The 26,154-nt window shown below is 33.1% G+C and overlaps 1 protein-coding gene and 1 non-coding gene across 3 annotated transcripts in view; one reads left to right on the forward strand and one right to left on the reverse strand.

The window, feature by feature from the left end:
- Positions 1 to 26,154, forward strand: part of POT1 (protection of telomeres 1) — a 79,478-nt gene that overhangs the window by 30,620 nt on the left and 22,704 nt on the right. For both annotated transcript variants that reach the window (XM_060156769.1, XM_060156768.1), the window contains exons 7-10: positions 12,261 to 12,391; positions 14,901 to 15,191; positions 20,090 to 20,245; positions 24,933 to 25,102. In XM_060156769.1, the coding sequence (XP_060012752.1) occupies positions 12,261 to 12,391; positions 14,901 to 15,191; positions 20,090 to 20,245; positions 24,933 to 25,102 (748 nt within the window). The remainder of the gene's footprint in view (positions 1 to 12,260; positions 12,392 to 14,900; positions 15,192 to 20,089; positions 20,246 to 24,932; positions 25,103 to 26,154) is intronic.
- On the reverse strand, positions 15,304 to 15,410 carry LOC132525000 (U6 spliceosomal RNA). Its single transcript, XR_009542135.1, has one exon. It is a non-coding gene; the product is annotated as a U6 spliceosomal RNA (small nuclear RNA).

Raw genomic sequence — 26,154 nt, forward strand, 5'->3', positions numbered from 1 at the left:
TTTTCATTTCTCTTAGGTATATACCTAAGAGTGGAATTGACAGTCTTTTTGAGTATTTTTTTTCTTGTAGGCCGTTTTTCTTATCAGAAATAATTGTTGAGTTGCTTTGAATATCATGATCTTTTATCTTCTATACTAAGTTCATCTTGAAATTTCTTAAATTGGTCGTGTAAATATTACTGCATTTGAAGCTGGACTGTTTACATACTAGTACCATTACTTTGAAAAATTGAGTTCTTGAAAGATTAAGTATTAAATAAAGACATTGTAGTGTACTTTAGTGTCTTTTCCTATTTCAGAGTATTATGCTATTAGTCCTTTATTTCCAGTATCCTTTTTGTATGTCCACCATTAATCTAGTTTAAGAGTTGGATTTTTCCTTAAGGCACTGGATAGTGTAAAATTTAGGCATTGTATGACAGGTAGTCTCTGTCACAACTACTCAGTTGTGCCTTATAGCATGAAAACAGCCATAGACAATGTGGAAATGAATGTGTAGCAATAAAACTTGATTTTACAGAAGTCAGCTGGCCCACAGGCCATAGTTTGCTGACCTCTGATCTCATTCATGGTTATGGTTTTTGTCAAATTTTAAGAAGGATTCAGACGGTACAGCACATGTGTTTATATTTGCTCCCAAGTTACAATTAAAATGATGATTTAAAAAGATATAATTTTTAATGTCAAACCAAATGGATGAGGAGATCATAGTTAACAAAAGATATCAGCAAGACTTCATATGCTGACATTTGTATGATTGATGGTAACTGATTCAACCACGAAGAGTGAATTTCATTTTTATGGCCATGAGCAAACAACACCATACAAAAAGATCTCCATTCTGTTTGCAGTCAGTCCTCATTGCCATCCCCAGTCCTAGGCAACCATTAACTTGCTTTCTATCTCTGTACCTTTCTGGACACTTCATACAGATAGGCTCACTTTGCTTCTGGTTTCTTTCACTTAGCATAATAATTTTGAGGTTCCATGTTATAGCATGTATCAATAGTTTATTCCTTTTTATTGATGAATATCAATATACTTTTATAGTTATTTTAAAAATTAATCTTACTGTTTTGTCTCCCTTATTTTAAACACAAACTCTGTGAAGATAAAGACCATTGCTAGTCTTAGTTGAAATTCTTACACCTAGGTGTACCATCTATGACCTATGGTTGCTCAATGCATAGAGTAAAACATAAGAGGAAAACTCCCCCAGGTGTAATTTCAGAATAACATTTATGAACTCATAAATATATCTACCTATCGCATCTGTGTGTGCATGTGTATATATCTATATATTAGAACTTATATCTATCATAATATTTACGCTTCTCTTTCCTGCCTCCCATGATCTTTTTCAACATTATAAAAACATGAGTGGAAATTATGTTAACCTCACACCAGCATAATAAAGAGAGTGCTGTTATGTGTGTATTGTATAGCAAGTATCCTTGTAAACAAGTAAGATTGTAGCATATAGTATTGCCTTAGTTCAGTGATTTGCCTTCATGGCTTTTACTTTAGTATTTCAATAATAAAATTTTATACAAGTGGAAAACTGTTGATGAAGTACTGATTGGTTTAAAAACAACAACACTCTACAACATAAGCTTAAGAGAAATTTTTAGTTGTTTTATCATAGACAACTTACTCTGCTTCTCTTGATTAATTTGTTTATCTGAAAATGGAGATGATGATGGTCATGGTCTCTCATGGAATTTGCTGTAACGATTGAAGTAACATATGCAACTGTACCTGTAATATGGTAACAGCCAGTTGCAGTAGCTATTAATAGATATGTGAATTCTTTGTAAGGTAAATATTATTTTAATTTTCAAATCTTGAATTGCATATGTAGAAAACATAGTTAGAAAATCAATGATAGATTGCCTCAGTGAAGAACAGCACTTGTTGTAATAATATACAATAGAATAGATTTCAACTTACTTTCAATAAATAAATGCCGAATAACCTCAAAAAAATAAATAAATACAAACAACAGGGCCCTAGTAGATAAAAAGGTGGTGAAGCAACTTTCATGGAGGAATTTTTTTGTGGATTATATAATTTTTTTGTGGATTATATAAATATATAAGCATGCATGCATGCATGCTTCTTTGATTAAAGACCTTACTTAGATGAACTACCAGCTTTCCCTTATAATAAAACTCCAAGGCAATTTACACTTAATCATACTGAGGAAATTAGGTGAATTGCTGAAGATCGCAGAATGTAGGGCTTAATTTATCATTTGTTACCTTTTCTAGATTTACATCAAGTTAAATGAAGTATTACCTAAGTGTTAAAGTAGTTAAAATACTTCGTCAACAGTTTAAACATGAAGTCTTACTGAAGCTTTAAAGTCAATTTTTTTGTTTTTTGTTTTTTTTTGCGGTACGCGGGCCTCTCACCGTTGTGGCCTCTCCCGTTGCGGAGCACAGGCTCCGGATGCGCAGGCTCAGCGGCCATGGCTCACTGGCCCAGCCGCTCCGCGGCATGTGGGATCCTCCCGAACCGGGACACGAACCCGTGTCCCCTGCATCCGCAGGCGGACTCTCAACCACTGCGCCACCAGGGAAGACCTAAAGTCAATTCTTTATCAAAGTTTAAATATGTATTTTTAGAGGTTGTTATTTAGATAAACTAAGAAAGAATACTGATTTATTAAATGTCTCTCTACTCTCCCTACCTTCCCTGCTGATACAGGCTATCAAGAAAGTAGACTTAAATTACCTCTTAGCTCTGTAACTTTATTATTAAAATATTAATTTGTAAGTTGACTCTAACTTCACGAGATGATTTTTGTTTCATTTGGGAATGAGTAAAAAATGAGGCATGGGGAAAATAAATATTTTTATCATTTTATGTAGTCATTATTGAAGGATTATTTACTTACTTGGTGAAACACTTTACGTCTTTGGAGAAGTTAAATAAAACTTACTCTAGCAGTTTGCCTTGTTAGTATTTGTTAAAATGAGTAGCTTGGTTTCCAGTTATGTCATGAATCTAATGGTAATTTGTGAAAGAACCTGAAAGCTATTTAATATTTCATTTATATTACTTCTTTATTGTCCCTGAGAGCAAATTATTGGACAGATTTTTTAAAATGCCACTTGTTTCTTGAATCTGCATTTTTGTTTCCATCTTTTATAACTATATACATATCTAAACCCAAAAATATGTATATAAAATATGTACATAAAATTTTATTTTGAAACTCCTCATTATTTTATAGATAACCTTAGGAGACTCTGAGAATTTCCTCATGTTTAGTTATGCTATTCTGGAGAGCTTGCCTTGTAGCAGGTAGATGCTATTTTGAAGAATATTGCTACAGTAAGTCTGTCTGGGCCTGCAGCTCAGTAATTGAATTGATTGTGTGTGTGGGCATGCCTGTAAAGAAAATACTTAAGGTTAGATTTAATATACTAAGAAGTAAACTTAGGTGAGGTCATTTTAAATTCTGTTTTTTCAATCCTTGATGTTAAGAAAGTAGTTTTTTTACTTGATAGTTCTCTATATACACATCTGTGTATCTGTACATATATTTACATATAAGCATTTTTTAACAACTCAGAAATATCCATAGATAATGTGGTAGCACTAAAAGTCTTTGCTAAGAGTAGTGAAATATTTTAAGAATGCTGTTTTAATTGTTTGTAATTTGGTATGGGGAGAACAAAATATGAGCAGGAAAAATAATTCCACATTATAACAGTAGTCCAAAATTAAGCTGTGGAAATAGAGCAATAAAACAAATCTGAGAAATAATGTACATAAAGGGGGATTTTATAATTTTTCAGTTTATCTTTCCAGTGTGCAGTATTTGTGAGTGCAATTTATGTACCCTTTCCCTTAGTCACTGCACCAGATGTTTATAAAATACACTGCTGTAACTACTTGAATAAGGCAAAACATTTTAATTTATTGATGTGGAGTCCTAAGCTTTGTTGTGAATACTTTTGAAATGCTTTTTGGAAGAGTTAACATAACACAGAATTACAATGGGTAGGGATATATTAATGTTACCCCACCTTCCCATCTCCCCTTCCCTGAATGAAAACACACAAAAAATTCTCTTTGGTTAAAAAATGAAAAGAATTAAGAAAAAAAGTAGGAGTTTGAAATAGAGAAACCAGTGAAAAGTAGCTTATGCATTGGAGTATTTCTTATAATTATTTTATACTTTTAATTCTTTAGTTTTAGGATATGAAATATTTTGCTTTATTTGGAAAACAGTATCAGGACTTCATAGGATTTGTGTATATGCTTGGATGTTATTACTAGTTGAAAAACAGTGAGTTTGATTTTTAGAGTGGAATGATAAACTGAATACATATTCTCTGCTTTGCAGAAATGTCATGATAAGAAAGCTCGTATTTTATGCTAAATATTTGAAAGATTTATTGTCATCTATATGTATTATATAAGTTAGATTTAAGCAAAATATTAATGGGAACATGTAACAGCCATAGAATAAGAACTTAGAAATACAAATGAATTTCTATCAACACTAGAAATAGTTTTGATCATTTAATCATAAACAGAATGTATACACCCCAATCTCTACCACCACCTTAGCAGCTATCCATCAGTTTTTAGCTGAATCATCAGGCTTCTGATTTCCAGTTTACGTGATACTTTTGAAAAACTGGTATCATCACACACAATTACCTTATATAACTGAAAAGAAGATTCATGTAGAGTTATAGATAGGAGAACACTCCAAGCTGAGAAAAGAACAAAGATCAAAACTAGGGTTTATTGATTTATTTATTATCCTTCATAGTACTGTCAATTGGTTTGGTATCAGGAAGCATCAAAATGGGATTTTACTCTTATGATTATTTTTTTCTCTCTCTCTTGTAAGTAATAACAAAGAGGGAGATAAGAAGGCAAGAAAGAGAAAGTCTAGAAGAGTGGATTGCCAGGAGATAGGGTAGATAATGGGGAGACAGGAACTGCTGAAGAGAATGTCCCAAGACAACAGTGAACTGTAGTCCTGAAGAGCTGTCTGCCTCTTCATCAAGTGAGGCTGTAAGTTCTCTAGTTTTCTCAGTAATACTTCATTTAAAATAACTTGGGGATCTAATCCACATAAGCTTTTAGCAAAGCATTTTCAGTGGGAGAAATACCAATTCTGTGAAACATTCCATGAAAAAGTGGGAAATTTTGCATACTGTATCTGGCTCTTGAGATTCACGGTGCATTATTAACACGTTATCACCTCTGAAAAGATTTAATAAAGGAATCTGTTTAACTTTACTTTTAACATAATTTTACTTGGAATTACTTGAACATGGAACCCTTTTTAATGTACTCTGATTCTTGTTTGCTGCAACTGTTGTCTATAGAATCAAGCTTAGAGATTATCGACCTAGATTAAAGTTGATAGAGCTTCACTTTCAAGCAATTCATTATCCATATTTTTTAACCTTTATTTATTGTGAACAGGGAAGGGATAGGACCAATTCTTACTTCTTTGCAATTTTGATTATCGTAGAATTGCAAGGGACTGTCTCTGTAGTGATCTATATAAAATGTAGTACTTTATGAATTTTCACTTTCAGAAAGTATAATATTGTTGATGTCCTAAATCAGTGCTTCTTAAGCTTTTTATATTCCTAAAAATTATCAGGATCTCAAGGAGCGTATATTTTTATGGATCACAGTTATAGATATTTAAACATACTGGAAATTGAAAGTGAAAAACTAACATATTTAATGACATCTAATAATTCATTTAAACCAAAAATAGTCTATTGTAAAACATAAGTAACTAATGAAAAATATATTTTCCAAAACTATGAAGTGTGGTATTGTTTCACATTTTTGATGATATTTTTATCTTTAAAAAATAATGAAAGTAGCAGGATTCTCTTATCCCTTCAGTCTGTTACAACATGTTATTTCAGTTGAGATACATAAAAATTTCTGGCTTCACACAGCTATGTAGTTGGAAAAGGGAAGAGGACTTTTATAAAAGTCTTCAGGTAATTTTGGATATTCTTTGATAACCTTCTTAAAGGTTGGTTACAATGAGGAATCTGAAACCATAGCAGTGAACTTTCATATTCTATTGAATTAAAATCCATTGATCCATCTTGCAGTTTGAATGGATCTTTAAATCATCCATGATTTGTAGTGCATAGGTCATTTGAAAAAAAACATTTCCTGAGGAATGCAGATCTTCTATATGTTGACCCATTTCATTGTACAGTATCATACAATACCAAAATATAACAGTTATTTCTGTCACCAGTCAATTTTATTAGAAAAGTCTTTGACGCAAGAGGGAGGAGATCTGGGGATGTATGTATATGTATAGCTGATTCACTTTGTTATACAGCAGAAACTAACACACCATTGTAAAGCAACTATACTCCAATAAAGATGTTAAAAATAAAATTAAATTAAATTTTAAAAAGTCTTTGAATATTGAGAAACCATTCAGTATCATGGTAGAAGGTGGAACTTTTCCAATATTGTAATTTTAGCCTAAAAACTTTGGTTTTATCATTGGCAAAAAAATGCTAGTTTTCTTTGAACTGAAAGATTAATTCCATTCATTTTTGTAAAAACATCTGACAAATACCAGAGCTTGAATAACTAAAATTTTTCTGTCAGTCATCCTTTTAAATAAAAATGCTGTACCATGAAAAGAATGTGGCTAGTGTAACTCATAAACAATCACACAAGTGTTTTTCCTTAAGATGACCATCATACTTTGGTAAGCAGTTGAAATATTTTGCTTCCCATTTCACCACGTAAAATATTAAAAAGACATGTACTCAAGGATCAAATATAAGAAATTTTTAATGCTTCATCAAGAATGGCCTTATTCTTTAGTAAAACTGTGGGTTTTGTTCTAATGTTAGTGTGTGTTGGTGAAGGATACAGTGACCACTACTACAGTTTGAGGCTACTGCCTTGATTCTTGCCAAGACACCAGCAGTTTTACTCACCATTGCTTCTATACCATCAGTCCGAAGGTCAACACAATTGAAAAGGCAAATAACATCTTAATATTACTATGAAAATAGGTTTGAATTTATGGACCCCATAAACATATCTGGAGCCCCCCAGTGGTTTGCAGAGCAAACTTTGAGAACTGTTACCCTACAGGAACTTGAACATTTCTTCAAGCTGACACAGTGAGCTGCTTTATCCTAATTTTTTTTTTTTTTTTTTTTTTTTTTTTGCGGTACACGGGCCTCTCACTGTTGTGGCCTCTCCCATTGCGGAGCACAGGCTCCGGATGCACAGTCTCAGCGGCCATGGCTCACGGGCCCAGCCGCTCCGCGGCATGTGGGATCTTCCCGGACCGGGGCACGAACCTGTGTCCCCTGCATCAGCTGGCGGACTCTCAACCACTGCGCCAACAGGGAAGTCCTATCCTAATTTTTAAGTGAGGTATTAGATCTTCTTGGCCCTTGATTACCATTTTGATCCATTAAAATTGTTCTATATTATCTTGTAATTTTTGAATAAGTGGTTAGTGCTATATTCCACCTTATAGCTTTTTCAGAAACTCTTTGTGTTCCAAATGAAATTTCTCTTGAGGACCAGATGCTCTTGTTAACTACAAGATATTTCTCTGTGGAAGGTTGATAGCACCATATCTAAAAACAACTCATTGAGATTCCAGTGGAAATTAAAATTGCAATTCCTTTGCAATCCCTTACATCTATACTTTTGATTTTATGTTCTGACTGTGATCTGTTTGGCACTGTATCTTGGCAAAGTATCTTCATGTACTTCGTTAAGACAGATTCTAAAATCATGTCTGTGTTCATTAGAAAAAAATGTTATGATTAATTATCAGTAATAGAAATGCTGCTGTTGCTACTGCTGCTGCTACTACCACCACTGGCCACCTCTTATACATAGCTTTTAACCATGTTCTAGGTGCTATTTTAAATACTTTACATGTAATTACTTATTTAATTTTAACAATCATATGAGGTGAATAGTATTATTTTCCCCGTTTTTTAGGTAAGGAATTTGAGGCATAAAGAGGCTAAATGATTTTCAGTGTCTGCAGTAGGCTTCAGAGAGGGAGAATTTTTGCAAGTACTGTATATTTGCTGTAGGTAATGACATGCATTAATTTAGTAAAGATGGTTGATCAGCTACTATGTGTTATAGATGCTGTGAACTGTGAAGACGTAATACTAAATCTGGAAGCCTATTTCTGTGTTTTCTGATTAAAGAGTGTCTACTTTCCTTCTGGCATTCTTCAGAAATCTTCTATATACAATCACTGTTCTGAAAATTATTTACTATGTACACATATATCTTTGTTACACAATAAATATATGTAATTTATTTCATGACACATTGGGTGTTTTCCTACAGCTAAGTTATTATTTAAATTAGAAACTTTCTTAAGCAACTTCTTATCTAATTTGACAATGAACAAATGTTCTACACTGCAGCTGTAAAACGCTGTTACTGATGCTTTTGTCATCCTAAGCTTTCACAACTAGGAATTGGTGACTGGGAGTTGCCTAGCCCTGATGCTCTGGCTCATTTCTGCTCCCACTAGTGGAACTGTATTCTCAAAAGAATTGCATTCTTACAATTTGGTTCCCAAATCTCTTTCTACTCCTTTTACTTGTTATTCTAATTAAGTAATTTCATTAAATCTGCTATAACCAACTGAATGTGAATGTGAAAAGATTTTTTTTTGGAAAACTTAAGTTGAATGCTTTGTAAAGATAATAAACCAGTGGTGGGATGGATTTGGCTATGGGCCATAGTTTGCCAACTCCTGATTTATAGTACTGTGCTCTCTCCTTTGTCCTCTTACACTCACAATTCAGTTAACTCCTCTTTAAGTAGCCTTAAACATACATCTTCTTTTACTGCTTTTGTCTTTCCACTAGGATTTAACTCTTGTTCAGCTACCTCAGGAGATACTCTTATTGTCTCCTTTTCTTCTTTTATTCTTTCAGTTTATGAGTCAAAAAATAATTATTACAAAGAATGTACAAATGCATATAAACCTCATAAGAATGAATTATTGTAGAATCTTTCTGTGATGTTCGTGGGGTTTCTGTGATGCCTCTGGAGTAAATTACAGGTGAAGTTTCATTATAATGATATGTTATTCTTCAGTAATGAACTCTCCTTTAGTATGTTTCAAGATAAATGCATGAAATAGTAAATAATATAGAGTTAAGATTCAGTATAATTTTACCTACTTAGGAAAACTTTCAACCCTCCATCACAGTTTTAAGCGTAATATTTTACTTTCTTTGGGATTGTTGTTGATGTTTAAAAAAGCGTGCAACATGCAGTGTGGTGTTCTGGTTAAATGAAGAAACAGGAGTCAGATATGCTGAGTTATATGTGACCTATAAGACATTCACACTTGGATACCTTGCCTGGACTTTTTAAGAAACTGAGTTCTCTCGTTTGTAAACTGTTACATACAACTATCTAAGAATTCAGGGAGATAATGCATATAAATTGCTTAGCACACTACCTGTCATATAGTAAGCCCTCAGTAATTGCTGACTGCTAAATAATGTAGTTTCCCCCTAGTTATAGGCCTGGGAATAAGATATCTTGCTAACATAAGTACTGTATTTTTGTTTTGTTTTCTGTCTGAGAAGTAAAGTGGATTATTCCATTTCTGTAAATTAATTTAGAATATTGACATTTTGTACATTATTAATTATTATTTGATAACCCCAAACTGTATTTAGGACTGTAAATACCTTTTACCAAAATATATTCTTTAACATTAAACATAATTTCAGACTCTGATTAAACTTCAGTCATGGTATGAAATTTAATTTAAGGTCCCATGTGTTTCATTAGATTAGTGATCTCTTTGCCCTTGTGTTTAGTCTGTCATGATATTATATGAAACTTAAAACCTTCAGAGCATTTGTATTTTATTCAAAGTACATTCATCATTATCCATAGTATCTAACGTGCTGCTATACCTGTCTTTGCGTTCAGCTTCTGATCCATCTAATTTTCTTCTCTGTGACTATTGGCAAAAAAATTTCAGTTCTGAATTCTTAAGGCTGAAGAAGAAACTTCAAAGATAGTTTTCAAACCTGGTTTATATCTTCTTGAAAGGTGTTATAACACATTGAGCAGTGCAGTGCAATAGGGATGATTAATTTCACTCTTGCATCATTCCTCTAGGCAAGTTTCTCATTTTCCCATTTTAAAAATTAATTTAGTCTTTTTTAAGCATAGGTAGGAATAATGATGAAATAATTTATAGGATAATGAAATAGCAAAATATTTTGAGATAAAGGAAAATAGATGACTAAGATTCCATAATGTATCTTAGATTTATAAAAGGGTACATAGAGCCGTATGATCATTACAAGAAGAATGTGTCTTATTCTATTAAAAAATAAGTAAAATTTATCTTTAATCTTTGGAAGACTTCTAAGAAAGAAAAATGTCCTGAAATAACACTCCTTACAAATAGTTAAAACTACTGAAAATGGAAACTCCAAAACTAAAATTGGGTCCAGTAGATCCTGTATATCAAGAGACGAGGATGTAATATCTTTTTACTCTTTTTGAAGATGCTTATTAAGATTTTGTCCTTAAAGTTTTTTTATGTTCTCTGAATTATTGTCCCGTCCTCACAGAATCAGGTTTCTCTTTCTCCTCTTGCCCTCCATTCCTCTCCCCTCTCCTTTCCTCTCTCCCCACTTCCCCCATTCCTTCCCCCTTTCTCTCCACTCATCTCTTCTCCTCCACTCCCTCCCCTCCCCAGTGTCCTTCCTTCCTTCCTTCCTTCCTTCCTTCCTTCCTTCCCTCCCTCCCTCCTTCCTTCCTTCCTTTTATCCGTTACTGTTCTGTGTCTGGTAATGGCTTACTGTTTACAAATTTAGAAATGTAGCTATGGTTTATTTTAGGTTGTAGACATTTGTTTGCTTTGTATATAATGAGTTTGTTTTTTCAACTTGATCTCTTTTTTTGAATTGGAAATCTGACAGAGACAAATAGTACTTACATAGGGCACATTGATTGAAAGTGTCAGTCTCAGGTGGGTGGGAAGAGAGCCTTCTGACTGTAGACCCCCTAATGTGATAATGCAGATGGATTTATTCTGGGTGCTAACACCCTCATTAGAAGCCTTACCACTTCCTGTCTATCAGTGAAACTTCCTTGGAAAGCAGCCTGTGTTGCAGGAAGGGGTTGGTGTTAAACACTGAGATACCCTACCTGCCTACCTGGAATTATTTTCAAGGGGAGTGAGGGTTAGGATGGGTGCTCATTGAAACAGTTGTCCTATGTGTAAACTTTTCATGAGCCCTGATTTTGGCTCTATTTTTCACCGTCACCCTTAATCCCAATGGCTGCCCTCTTTGCTGTAGCTACTTTAGAGTATCTTCCGGATGCATCCTCCTCTGTCCATTTGATCCCTTAACCATTTACTTTCCCAACTTCCTGAAATATGTTGATATCGTCTCTCCCTCTCCCTCACTCCCCTCTCCTCTCCCTTCACTGTTCCGGGTTTATCCTTTTCCATGTCTATACTGTCTTGAGTATATTACTGAGAAGGAAGGAAGTCAAGACATACTCTCAGTGTGCAATTTTCTGAAACTACAGTTTTTGCTGCCACCAGTGATTGAAGTTACTTGTTTTCATAGCAACCCAACTATCATTAAATTTGCTGGGGGTTTTTGCCAGCTTAAATTATATAAAATTGCTCTCGTTCTAATGTGTAACCTTTTATAGATAACCAGCAAATCATCATTTTCCCTTTTGAGTTGTTCTCATATAGTTTTCTATGAGTTGTTTGTTCATTTGACTTCCATATTTACTGTAAAATCTGGGTTTTATAACCAGTTTTCATAGTATCTTTATGCAGTATATTGACTCTTCATCACATTTGCTGCAAATATCTTCTAGTTTTTTGTTTTCACTCTAAATTTAATTATGTTTATTTTAGAAATTATATTATTTGAATATGTTTATCTGCTTCATGGTTTCTAAACTTTGAGGTAATAAAGTTATTACACCTCCAGACAATTTATAAGTATGGTTTTTATTTTTGTTTCATTAAACTTTCTAAAATGAATTTTTGTGGAACACTTTTGCAAAATAATTTGGCAGTGCATTTTGAGAGACAAGAAAATTTCTTTATGTTTTGATCCTATTCTTAAAAGACTTGATTAAAGGGTAGAATAATGTTTGGTGTTTTGAACTCAGTATTATTTTGTCAAATGCTTTGAAATACGAAAAGTCAGGTAAAATATTTTTGTGTTTTCCAGATTATTGCTCAGTTGTAACAATTGTGGACCAGACACATGTAAAGTTAACCTGCCTGTTCTTTAGTGGAAATTATGAAGCCCTTCCAATGATTTATAAAAATGGAGATATTGTTCGCTTTCACAGGCTGAAGGTATAATTCATACTGTTTAGAACTTATATTTGTTTGAAGAGAACGCTGTTTGCTCACTAAAACTAGTTACACTAATTATGTGGTTGCTTTGTTAGAACATGACGTCAGGCATTTCAAGCGACAAGAAGAAATGTAAATAGTATCAGACTTCAAATGATTTATATTAGGAAATCTCTTCATTTGAGCAAACTACCTGACATCCTTCCACAGAAATGTGTTAGCTGCCGCGATTCCAACTAGTTGCATTCCGTTAGAAAACATTTAATAAAAAGGTAGAGCTATTAAATAGTATGTGATTTTTTAAAAATCAGCTTTTTAACCCTTTAATATTTTCAGTCTTTTAGGTTTTAAACATTGCAGTCCCTTCATAGTTTGCTTTTGTTACATGGGTTTTCACGCAACCCCTTCACTATCTTGGTTGTCTTTTCTTCTATTGCTTCAGTTTATCTGTGGTCCTCATGGTCACTGATGCTCATAAATGAGTGCAATAGTCCAGATGTCTTCTAGTCTTAAGATATGGTGGGAAACAACTCTCTTGCTCTATTAATGCCTTTTCCCTGAGAATAGAAGAATATTGGAGAACATTTGCTTAAAGATAAAGAGAACTAGAAATATTACTATTGTAGCACTATATTACGGGCTTATCCAAACTTCAAAAAAATAGCTTATTTCTCACACACTGCTGTTTCCTGTAGTACAGTTGACCCTGAACTGCACAGTTCTGAACTGCTTGGGTCCACTGATGTGCAGATTCTTTTCAGTAGTAAACAGTGCAGTACTACAGGATCCCACAGTTAGTTGAATCCATAGATGCTGAACTGAGGATAGAGGGCCGACTATTAAGTTATAAGGGGATTTTCAACTGCACAAATGGTCAGTGCCCCTAACGCCCATGTTCAGGGGCCAACTGTATTTGTAATTCTTGCTATTGTTTAACTGAAGTAAAATATACATCTCCCTTTTCACAATATTAGCATGCTCATGTTACTAACACTCTAGAAACGTCCTTTGTACCCCTACCTGGGGTTGTCATTCACACTCCCCCCCCGCCAAGAGTAAATAATCTCACAACTTCTAACAACATATATAGTTTCATATGTATTTGTTCTTTATATAAAGGAAATACACTATAGTTTTTTGGGGTGTTTTTGGTTTTTTTTAGTTTCTGGCTTATGCTTGTATGAGTCAACTGTACTATTACATATAGTTTTACTTTGTTCATTTTCACTGCTAAATGGTATTCTGTCCAGCCAATGTTTGAATACACCAGAATTTATATATTTATTCTGTTGGTCGTTTAGGTACTTTTCAGTTTGAGGCTATTATGCTGCTGTAAACAGTCTAGTACATACCTTTTACTGAATATATATAATTATATGTAATATAATATATACATTTATATGTAATTATAATATATATTACATATTATATATTGTATAATGCATAGATATATATGCATTTCAGCTGATTGTATACCAAGGAGTGTGGTTCGTGAGTTCAGGGTTGTGCATATATTACCCTTTAGTTTTCTAAAGTGTTTTTTACCAACTTACACTCCCATTAGAGATATAAGAGAATTCCAAATCTCTTCAGAGAACCAGTTTTTAGCTTTGATTTTCTCTATTGTATGTTTCTATTTCTCTTACCTTGATTATGTTTTCTTTCCACTTTCCTTGGATTTGAAATAATATTCTTTGTGCAGCTTCTTGAGATAGAAGCCTAAATTTCTGATTTTTACCCTTTCTTCTTTTGTAAAATATTCACTTATTTCTGTAAATTTTTCTCTATGTATTGAATACTACTTTAGTTATATCCAACAAGTTTTAGCACATCACAGCTTAAGTATCCTTCAGTTCAATATATTTTCTAATTTCCAGTAAATATATAAATACATTTATTAATATCAGACAGTATTACAGGAGACTAAAGGAGGTATTTCATAAGTTCAAAAGGGTTGCTTTATGAAGAAGATATAACAGTCATAAATGCATGTGCATCTAATAACTGAGCCTTGAAATTCAGAAAGCCAATGTTTTTAAGACATATCCCAGCTGTCTCAGTCAGACTGATGAGCCCTTAGCCTCAGCTGCATTTTACTCACTTCAAACTCTTATATTTTAAGTGTTCTAGTTTTCCCTATAATATTCATAAATAACTGTTACTTATTATCCTTTTATGAATTATACCTTAATAAAAAAACTAATAAATGTTTTGTTAGTAAAACTGCAAGCCTGATAGTATTAGGGAGGCTGCCACCTAGCTCTTTAAAAAATAAAAATAATCTTGTATAGTGTTTTACGGTTTACATGGTGCTTGTGGATTTTGATATAGCCCAGTAGATTTTATAATTTCATATGCTAATTAAATGAAATATTTAAAGAATTATGTCCTCTATTAACTATGCTGGCAGGATTTTATCATCTCACAAGTGTTTTCAGTTCCTAGGTTCTGGATCAGTAAACCTGTTTTGTTTGTTTCTGTTTTGTTTTCTACTTTGCCACTTTCTTAGATCCAAGTATATAAAAAGGAGACTCAGGGTATCACCAGCTCTGGCTTTGCATCTTTAACATTTGAGGGAACTTTGGGAGCTCCTATCATACCTCGTACTTCAAGCAAGTGTTTTAACTTCACCGCTGAGGACCACAAAATGGTAGAAGCGTTACGTGTTTGGGCATCTACTCATATTTCACCTTCTTCAACATTAGTGAAATTGTGTGATGTCCAGCCAATGCAGTATTTTGACCTGACTTGTCAGCTCTTGGGCAAAGCAGAAGTGGATGGAGCATCATTTCTTCTAAAGGTAGATTTTTTTAAAATTTATTTATGTATTTATTTTATCAGTTTAATCATTTTTTTACATCTTTATTGGAGTATAATTGCTTTACAATGGTGTGTTAGTTTCTGCTTTATAAAAAAATACGGAACGCTTCACGAATTTGCGTGTCATCCTTACACAGGGGCCATGCTAATCTTCTCTGTATCGATCCAATTTTAGTATATGTGCTGCCAAAGCGAGCACAGGTAGATATTTTTAAATACTGGAAATTGTTTTGTAAGTTACCATGACCTATAAGCCTGTAAAGAGCTTATATTTTCAGCATTCTGGTGGAATAAATATGCATACTGTGTACTAAGAACTTAAAATCTAACCATTTTTAATGAGCCTGTAATTTCTATGCAACTTTACTCTTGAACTTCTCTTCTTTATCCTATATTTCTAGAGAAAAATAGTATTACCAGATCTATATTTTAAATATAGTGTTGTTTATATTGTGTTTATATATTTCTTATTAGTACTAGCAAAATGAGTTGTTTTCTATTGCTATTTTTAAGTTGCAGCTCAAAAAATGCATATTTCTGTTTCCCTATCAAGATGTAGCCTTCCTTCTCACTCATTTGCCTTCTTCTTGGCCCATTGATGTTGGGTTCTCTTCCCATGTTATTTCACTGTCTGCTTCATAGGTAGATGATGGATGGTTTTGAAGTGTTTATTTTTCTTGTTATATTTTATTTTGTTCTTAAATCTGTAGAAAAAAAAAGTGACATAAGACCCATCTAATCTTTGTTTACACCTATCCCAATTTATTCATGAATAGCTTCTGGAGAGGACAGTTGTCTGATACCATCCTCACCTACCTAGCCTAGGCAGGATGCATTTAAACAAACACTGCTTCAGCCCTGCTTCTCTGGTTCTTTAGCTTCTGACTCTTTGGAACAATGGAACAGGAAATGGAGTACAGTGGCCCTTGGACAAATATTGGGGTTTAGCATTATTATCAGTTATACCTTGCCCATATTAAAGAATAGTGAAGATAGAAATTATTGAATAAAATACAAAGTTTTTGAAGTTGAAAATTGCACATATTTATATACACACGAAATACTCTGAAAAAGTAAATTCATGCTATAAGAAAACATAAATAAGTTAAGTGTGACAAAATTGAAGCTAAAGCAACATAAAATCATCCAAACAAAATGAGGAGGTCAGCCAGTCATACTTTATGCCCAAAGTGACATATTTAACAAATGAGTGTTTGCTAATCACTGAACACTTCCAGTGACAACAAATCAGCTGTGCAGAGAAGTATTCTCCACCTTTCGGCTGCTGTATTGAGCGTAAATTCTTAAATTCTGAGATAAAACCTGCCACCTTTTAGCTGACGTAGCTGAATGTACATTTTCCTTCTAAAGCAAGAAAACATGCCTGCATCCCATTTTTATAGATAGCCTTTTCGGAGAAATAAAAACAGCTTTCATGTAGATATTATTTTAAAATACAGCATTCAGAAGTGAATGTAAGAAATTACATTAGTAAGACTTTCTTGAGGACAGTTTGAAAGAAATCTCAAAAGTCTTTCTATGCTCTTCGTCTCAAACTCTATTTTCATAAATTTATTTTATAGTAATAATTTAAAATGTGGAAAAATGCCTTTAAAGGAATATTTATCCTTATATTTCTTGCAGTAACAAAAATCAGAAAAAACTCGCATACTAGCGATAGAGAATTTTGTGAATTATTTATGTGTTGTGGAATACTGTGTGACTATAAAATGACATTGTAGACATACTTATTGATATAGAAATTCACAATATTCTCTTTAGTGATTAATGTGCTTTCATTTATATACTAAAAATGTATTATATGCATAGCAAAAAATATATTGAGAGGACTATATAGCAATATTTTGCTCATTTTACTATGGGAAGTCAAATTTTAAGTGATTTTTTTTTTCTGAAATTGGTTTTCCTATCCCAAACTATGAATAATTTTTTAAAATTTTGTTTTGAAAACAGAAGGAGCCAGACCTTACTCCAAATGAGTTCTGGTCAGCATGGAATATAGCGTAATTATTTCCTGTCTCAACTGAGATATGATGCTAATATTGGTCTCTTTATTAGTAACTACAATACATTCATTTTAATTATTCTAGCAGATATGATTCCCCCACATACTGTTGTTTCTAAAAGAAGTTAATTTTAATTATAGGTTATTAAGACTATAATGTTAATAAGAAGAGATTAAAGGCTATGGTTGGGGGTATACTCAAAGATAAAATTTAGAGCCTTAAATATCTCATGAACAAAGAAAGAAAAAAAAGTATAGCATATCAGAATAATCTTTCAAGTCAAGAAATTGAAAAATTAACAAACAATTATAGAAAGTTTGAGGTAGTATTTTAGTAAGGTATTTAATTTTGGGATAGGTAATTTTAACATTGCCCAGAAATTTAAAAGATATTTTAAAGTGATATATAGTAAAAAAATTTCTCTCCTTGACTTCCTCTCTTGTCCCCGTGCTGCTATAATAATAAAAATAACATTAACATTTCAAATTGGCAAAGAATTGTTAAATGGTGATTGTTATCTATTTGGAAAAAAGAATTAGATCTGTATAAAATATGCAGATACCTAACAGATTGAGTTTTGATACAAGATTACAAAAGTTCCAGAATTTCAACACAAGGTCTGACTTATACTCTACTCTCTCAACCCCTCCTTCAGAAGACTCACGGATTGGTCTGTAAAGCCATTTTTAAGTCTCAAAAACATGTACACAAAATGAAAGAACAAATTCCAAGTGAAGAAAAATGCGACATAATGTTACTACTCCCAAAGTGATTGTCCTGGTTCTTTGAATAATTTAGGAAACAGAGTGAGTGACACAAACTCATGATTGTTTATTTACAACTTAGCACTGTCACCAACATTATTCAGTACTTTCTCTGTAATCTGACACTGGCAGATACCTGTATAGATATGCGGTGTTTTCCATAAAATAGGCGGAAGACCTAAATAGACATTTCTCCAAAGAAGACTTACAGATAGCCAACAGGCACATGAAAAGATGCTCAACATCACTAATTATTAAAGAAATGCAAATTAAAACTACAGTGAGGTACTGCCTCAGACTGGTCAGAATGGCCATCATTAAAAAGTCTACAAATAACAAGTGCTGGAGAGGGTGTGGAGAAAGGGGAACCTCCTACATTGTTGTTAAGAATGTAAATTGGTGCAGCCCCTATGGAGAACAGTATGGTGGTTCCTTAAAAAACTGAAAATAGAGTTCACATGATCCAGCAATCCTATTCCTGGGCATATATCTGGAAAAGACAAAAACTCTAATTTGAAAAGATACATCCAATTTTCATAGCAGCACTATTTACAATAGCCAAGACATGGAAGCAACCTAAATGTCTATTAATGGATAAAGAATATGTGGTGTATATATACAGTGGAATATTACTCAGCCATAAAAAAAGAATGAAATAATGCCATTTGCAGCAACATGGATGGCCCTTGAAATTATAGTAATAAGTGAAGTAAGTCAGAGAAAGGCAAACATCATATGATATCACTTATATGTGGAATCTAAGCAAATGATACAAATGAACTTATTTACAAAACAGAAATAGATTCACAGACATGGAAAACAAATTTACGGTTACCAAAAGGGAAAGGATGGGGGTAAGGATAAATTAGGAGTTTGGGATTAACAGATACACACAACTGTATATAAAATAGATAAGCAACAAGGACCTATGTATAGCACTGGGAACTATATTCAATATCTTGTAATAACCTATAAAGGAAAATAATCTGAAAAAGATATATGTGTGTGTGTCTATGTGTGTGTATAACTGAATCACTTTGCTGTACACCTGAAACTAACACAACATTGTAAATCAACTATACTTCAATTAAAAAAAAATAACAGTTAAAAAGAAAAGGAAATGTGGTGTTTTCTGTTTAAGTAGACTGTTCACTCTTACCCAGCCAAACTTCTGACATGCAGAGGCATTCTCACCTCTCTCCAAATGTCTTTTGTCCAGCCCTTCTATAGCATAGCATAGCCTCAAGCTCATCTCTTCCAGCCCTAGCACAGCACAAGCTAGCTCAGGTCTTAAGGATGGGATAGTGCATACTCGTCCTGGGCCCCTGTTCCCATCCTTACCTCAAGGTGACTTAAATAGCAATCCAACCTACCTTTCCCTTTCCATCACCCATGATTGTAATTCACTTGTGTTCATAACCTCTAACATAAACAAAATATTCATATCTGTGCTTTCAAAGGCCTTTTCCAAATCAGAACAAAGTGGAAAAATGGGCAGAGGTCAGATTAGTTCCCTAAAAGCTAGGAATTTATACTTAAGAAAATTAGCAGAGATACTTGTAAAGGTTTATATACAAGATGGTAATTACTAAATTATTTAAAATAGCAAAAATTTTGAAACAAATGGCCAAAAAAGGGATTGGTTTAATAAATTTGTTTGCATCTATAATGTAATGTGAAGCCATTGAAAGTCCTATTTTAGAAGAATATTTAAATTGCCTGAAAAACTGCCCAGCAATAAATTAAGAAATGAAAAGCAGAATAGAATGCCAGTTTGGTAAAAAGAAAAAAAGACATATATATTATAACTACATAGAAGAAAAAAAAGATAAGTAAATTCAACAATATGTTAATAGTTTTTCTAAGCTCATAGCTGTTTGAGTTTTTTTCCTTATATTTTATTCATTACCTATACATATGTAGTCCTTTTACAATCAGGAAAGAATATACATCATATTCAAAGTTTAACAGATATTTGGGGGAATATATTTAATTACTTTTAAGCTATGTTACCAGCAAATAAAACTCTTCTAGCCTCCACAATTTTACAAAAAGATCATTAAACTTTTGTTCTACTTCTTATGCAGGTATGGGATGGCACCAGGACCCCATTCCCATCTTGGAGAGTCTTAATACAAGACCTTGTTCTTGAAGGTGATTTAAGTCACATCCACCGGGTGCAGAATCTGACAATAGACATTTTAGTCTATGACAACCATGTTCAAGTGGCCAAATCTTTAAAGGTGATGTTGTGTAGCAAGCATGTTTTGCTCTTTTGTATTTTTATAAATTTTAGGGTAAATCACATGTTAGATGATATTTGAGGTCTAGAAATTAACTGCAGATTAATTTTTTTCTTTAATTTGTAAAATGTGTATTTAAATTATTAGACGATATATTAAATTATAATGGCTTGAACAGCTTTTTTAAAGTTAAAGAATGTTTCCTGAACATCTTAAAGCTGTGCCCAATTTTACTATGGAAAGAAAAATTTTTTTCTGCCATAAAATTTGCTTTAAAATAACAAAGGATGTATAAAATATTTGTAAACTTAAATGATAAGCTCTTTTACTTGGTTTGATAAAATCCAGTCTTCAACTTTTTAATCCACCTCTAAAATATATTGATAAATTGTCTGTGTATACCATACAGTTTATTAGAATTTGCTCACTGTTTTTGAGATGCAGTTTTCTAGGTAAAATAACGCTGCTTAGTTTTGGCACTTCTTGCTTCTTAGTAACATTTTAAGGAATATTTTTCTTCATTTTACCATGTCATTTATTTGCAAGTAATCTTTCTTGCAAAGAATGCTGTCATTGATAATAATGATAATAATAGTAACATCTGTTAAAGCACTTCATATGTATTTAGCACTGTCTTGTGCTGTAGGTACTATCATCATTTCTGTTTTACAAATGAGAAAACTGAGGCACTCAGAGGCCCAAGATTTCGCACTTACTTGCGTGAAGCCTGTATTTGAATGTATGTCTGTTTCCAGAGCTAATCTTCTTAAGCAGTATAAAGAAATGAATTTCTTTATTGCAAATAGCTTCCATCCTACATTTAGGGAGGTATATAACCTACTTATGGGAAGAAAATAGGGAAAGTGAATTGTAATTTTTTTAAATCTGAATTTTAGTGCCCGGTTTCTTTTTTGCAAATAAATGTTCTTGGAGAAGGAAATATTTCCACTTTTACACTGTGTTACAAAGAAGCCCACCCAACTCAATAAATTAGGTTAAAGTCCAGGTCAAGGAAGGTGATAACTGTACTCTTTTGTCCTTTATGAGTGTGTTCATACCTTTCATATCAGAAAATTGACTGTTGAAAATATATTTTTGATGCTTTTCCTTGATTTTATCTGCATTGATTAGCTTATTTCAAAAATAAATGTAATGATAAAGCCAATTCTAAAGTCTTTTTAAAATACAGATATAGTTCTTTTACGAATGAAAAAGATTTACATTTTAGATTCGACTTTCACTGTTTTAATTCCCTTCTCTTTCCCTATGCTGTTTCTATAGGTCTTTTGTTCCTCTCTCTTGTCCTGATTTCTTTGTCCCAAGTCCTGGACAGCACCTGCCACAGTGCTTTCCATGTAGTAAGGGTTAAGTAAATAATATCTGCTGGTGAATGCATGAATCAATGAGCGCTGTGAATTTTTTTCAGATTTTTTTCATCTCCTTTGTCTGCTTTATCTCACCCACTAGAGGGTGCTATGAGCATACATAATTAAGAAAATGAAGGGCAATTAATTTTTCTCTAAAGATATCATGACATTTATCTACAATGTAATAGAAAAATGAAAAGGATTTTCTCTATGTGTAAGTAGTATAACTGTAGGCTTTTATTTAATGTACCTTGACATCACATTTTATTTGTTCTGAGGCAACCTCTATACTAACCATTTCATATTTATTTAAGAAGTGCCCAGAGCCAAATGATATTGATATCAATTAATTCTTGTCAGCACTCGACGATAACTGCTTAAAATTGCATATTTATATTGAAATGCATGGATTACATGTTTTTTTGTTGAATAGGAACAGGAAAAAATGTGATTTTTATTTTATGTAATAAAGAGGACAGTTAAGGCAATTGTAAAGCACAATATAATTGAACTCTATATACGATACATTTTACAGCTAAAGTTGCCCTTAACATTTTTCCTAAACCTTGCTTTTTAAGTAAGTTATCTCCTTCCCTAAACATTTTGCACACACACACACACACACACACACAACACACACACACTTCAAACCTTTTGTCTACAAACAAAAGCAGTGTATTTTCAATCCCCAGACTTATTCTGACACAATTTAAAAATAATTATAAAATACACGTAGTTCTAATTATGTTTGGCATTCAGTGACCCAAGAACTATATTTTGGTTATTTTCAGACACATACAGGTCATTAAAAATATTAAACCTAAAGGGAAATTTTTTAAAGTTTATAAGGAATATTTAAATTATTTCTAAAGGAATAAACATTTCTTAATAGCCAGTTTGCTTTGCTTTATTTTTACTGTTTCTGTATTAAAAAGGGCTTTTACAACAATTTTTAGAGGTATGTTTTATAATTTTTTTGTTATTACCAATAAGACGATTTGTTTGTTATGTATTTGTCTATTATAACAGAGCATCTGGCACGTTTTATAATATATTTAGCAAGCTTAAAAAAATATACAGTGCTGCCTCCAGAAGGAATTTCTGGAAATAACAGTTTGTCATTTTTATAGCCTATATATATAAAATTCTCTCTTGGTCTTTAAAGTATAATTTTGTTTTATTATGAAATACAATAGTAAAGAAGATAGTATAACAAACATCTACGTGCCTATCATCCAAACTTAACATTTCTAAATGTTTTGCACACTTATTTCAGGTACTTTTAATTTTAAGAAATGAAATTTCTACATGTGGAACCTTCTTTGTACCTCTGCTTGTTCTAATTTTTTGCTCCCAAATATCCTTTTTATTTATCCTAACATGTACGTGCGCACACCCATGTTTATTATGCTTTTATTTGATATACTTTTGTCTGAAAAATGCATATGGTTATGTATCATTCTATAATTTGCTTTTTTCCTTTGACATTATATTTGTAAGATTTATCCGTGTTCATATATGTGTCTGCATTAATACCAGCCTGTCTTAATAATCATACCTTTATTTTTAAATGATATTTCATAGGTTAAGCCCTCACTCCCAGTTCAGTCTTCAAAAGTAACTTGACTGTTCACTTTCAGATCAGTTTTTACAATTCCTTGAAAGGCACTGGAGATTTAGATAGAAACTGCATTGATTTTAAAGAATAATTAATTAGGAAATTATCTTTATAATGTTGAAACTTTTCATTTATGATTATGGTATCTTTCGCCTTGTGTCTGGCCTTCTTTAAGTCCTTTGTAGATTATATACATTTACTGCACTAATATATTATGTATATTAAAAAGAATTACAGAGTAATAAATGTTCAAAAAGAATGACATAAAAGTAAATAGAAATAGACATATTTCCTTCCATCATCTTACTTTGGAGAACATGAGGAAAATCAGTTTTGTCATCTTGTGTGTGTGTGTGTGTGTGTGTGTGTGTGTGTGTGTGTGTGTGTGTGTTTTCCTTCTCTGACTCTATTTACCCTGCTCCCCTGCTGTTCTGTCAGTGGAAGAAGTCAAAGAAGAAAAGACTAAGTGCCTTACCTCCTTATAAAACCCATGATTGGATGGGAAAAAGATCCTTGAGGATGAAGGAGTAGCTCTGGGAGTGTGGATTTTTTCCCCTTATTTTTTCCCCCCATTTCTCTCCTCCATCACATCCAGAGGGTGATGAGGAGAAATACAATGAACTGAAACAGCAGTAAGCAGAGGTGGGAGGTTGGTTTACTACCTTCTCTTTCTTTATTTTCCCCCATGTATAGCTTTTCTGTTACACAGAATCTCACCACGGTTAATCTTGACCTTGTAGGAAAAAAAGAATGGTAGTCCCACAGTCATCAGCAGTCAGGAGTGCTGCTTTATACAAATGAATTAAATTTCCTAGTTGGTAACTAACTCCTTTTGTTTATAACTCTTTCTTCATAAAAATGTGATTTAGGTAATACAGCTTCTTCCTTTGAGTATGTGTTTCTTTAATAAACATTCTGCATCTGTCTCTTTTTAAGTCTTCTACATTAAAAGAATATCAAATACTCCGTAATTAAAGGTATTTTTAAGACTAAGTTTAGCAAAACATCTAAAATTATAGGACATTTCGTTCAAAACTATAATTGATTTAAATCTATATTTGAACTCATAGAAGGTCTTTCACATTATGGTGTACAGAGAAAAATATTTACAGAAATTTTATTTCCATAGAACTTGTGGAATAGAGGGGGTTTATTATTTTGGTAGAGTAGCACATTTAAACATACTTTCTAGTATTCTCATAATGAGAGTGTTTTAGTGATCATATTTAATTAAATCTTACCTTAAATTAGTTAAAGTAGGTTATTTTCAGAAACCTTAACCAAATAGGTTCTTAATCAAATAGAGGGCTTGGATTTGATTTAGGGTAATAGGTTTCTTAGCTACCATATCTTACCAATGCTAAGACTCAAACTTATTTAACATTTTAATATCTCTAAAATGGAAATATGCCTTTACATTTGAAAAATACATACATATCTATACATGCATATGTATGTATACAAACACATACACACACGCACACACACACACACACACACACACACACACACACACGTTTTGGTTTTGATACAGTGTCCTTGGGGCTGATATTGAGTACACATTAGTAGAACATACCACTTCCCTTTCTGATGAGTCAACATCCCGGGTTATTGGTCTGTGCCCCATGTTAGTTGTTAAATATTGTATCAAAAATTGTTTGATTTTTCTCCATTTTCTAAATAATAAATCATCTGCTTTTAGGTTGGAAGCTTTCTTAGAATTTATAGCCTACATACCAAACTTCAGTCAGTCAATTCAGAGAACCTGGCAACATTTTTAGCCCTAGAGTTTCATCTCCATGGAGGCACCAGTTACGGTCGGGGAATCAGAGTCTTGCCAGAAAGTAACTCTGATGTGGATCAACTGAAAAAGTAAGCATATTATAAACCTATTTAGAAATTGTAAATAAGGTATTAATTAAGCTGGTTTCTAGGATAATATTGTTCTGAGGTGGGAAGGGGGGCTCTAAGAGGTCTCTTGTAATTGATCCTCAGAGCCTTCCTTGCCATTCATTATTCATTTTTTTAAATAGATGAACCAAATGAAACAAATCAAGTGATTGTAGGTTCAAATAGCTACATAGTAGCAGAGCTGGGTTTATAGTCTAGGTTTTCCAATAGTTACTTATGCTCTTACCTCTACTCTTTGCACTCATGTTCTTCTACCATTTGCCACCTTCTCCAGGTACAGAAACAAACAGTGGAAACTGGAGCTTAGCTAAAGTTTGGAAAACTTGATATATATGTCTAGGGTGCCAAACATACTTGATCAATCATGGACAAAATACTGCCTTTTTTTTTTTTTTTTTTTTTTTTGCGGTACGCGGGCCTCTCACTGCCGTGGCCCCTCCCGTCGTGGAGCACAGGCTCCGGACACGCAGGCCCAATGGCCACAGCCCCACGGGCCCAGCCGCTCTGCGGCATGCGGGATCCTCCCGGACCCGGGCACAAACCCGCGTCCGCATCGACAGGCGGACTCCCAACCACTGCACCAGCAGGGAAGCCCCAATACTGCCTTTTTAAAGTGCGTATAACTGAGAAAATAGGTAATGGAAATATTTCAGGGTATCATATTTTTAAAACTTTTAGGTGTGCCCAGAAAGTGAATAGTACCTTAAATCCTGCTACACTTGCAGTTCCCTTTTCCTTGAAGTACTCCTGTTAATGATGTGTGCAGAAACTCTTCGACCCGTATTCTAGGGAAATAAAAATTCTTCTACATATTTTCAAAGAGTTACAGAAAATATCCTTTTCAGTAAATTGAAATGACATAGCTATTTTCCAGGTTTTAATATATTGAAATCAATATGATTTTATCATCAATGAAATTAGCTATTTTAATAACCTTCTATCAGTTTCCCTACTTTATTTCTCATATTGCAATATATAGCCACATAGTATTTCACTACTTGAGTCTAGAATGA

Source organism: Lagenorhynchus albirostris, chromosome 8, assembly GCF_949774975.1.
Source record: "Lagenorhynchus albirostris chromosome 8, mLagAlb1.1, whole genome shotgun sequence".
In the NCBI taxonomy this organism is placed as follows: Eukaryota; Metazoa; Chordata; class Mammalia; order Artiodactyla; family Delphinidae; genus Lagenorhynchus; species Lagenorhynchus albirostris.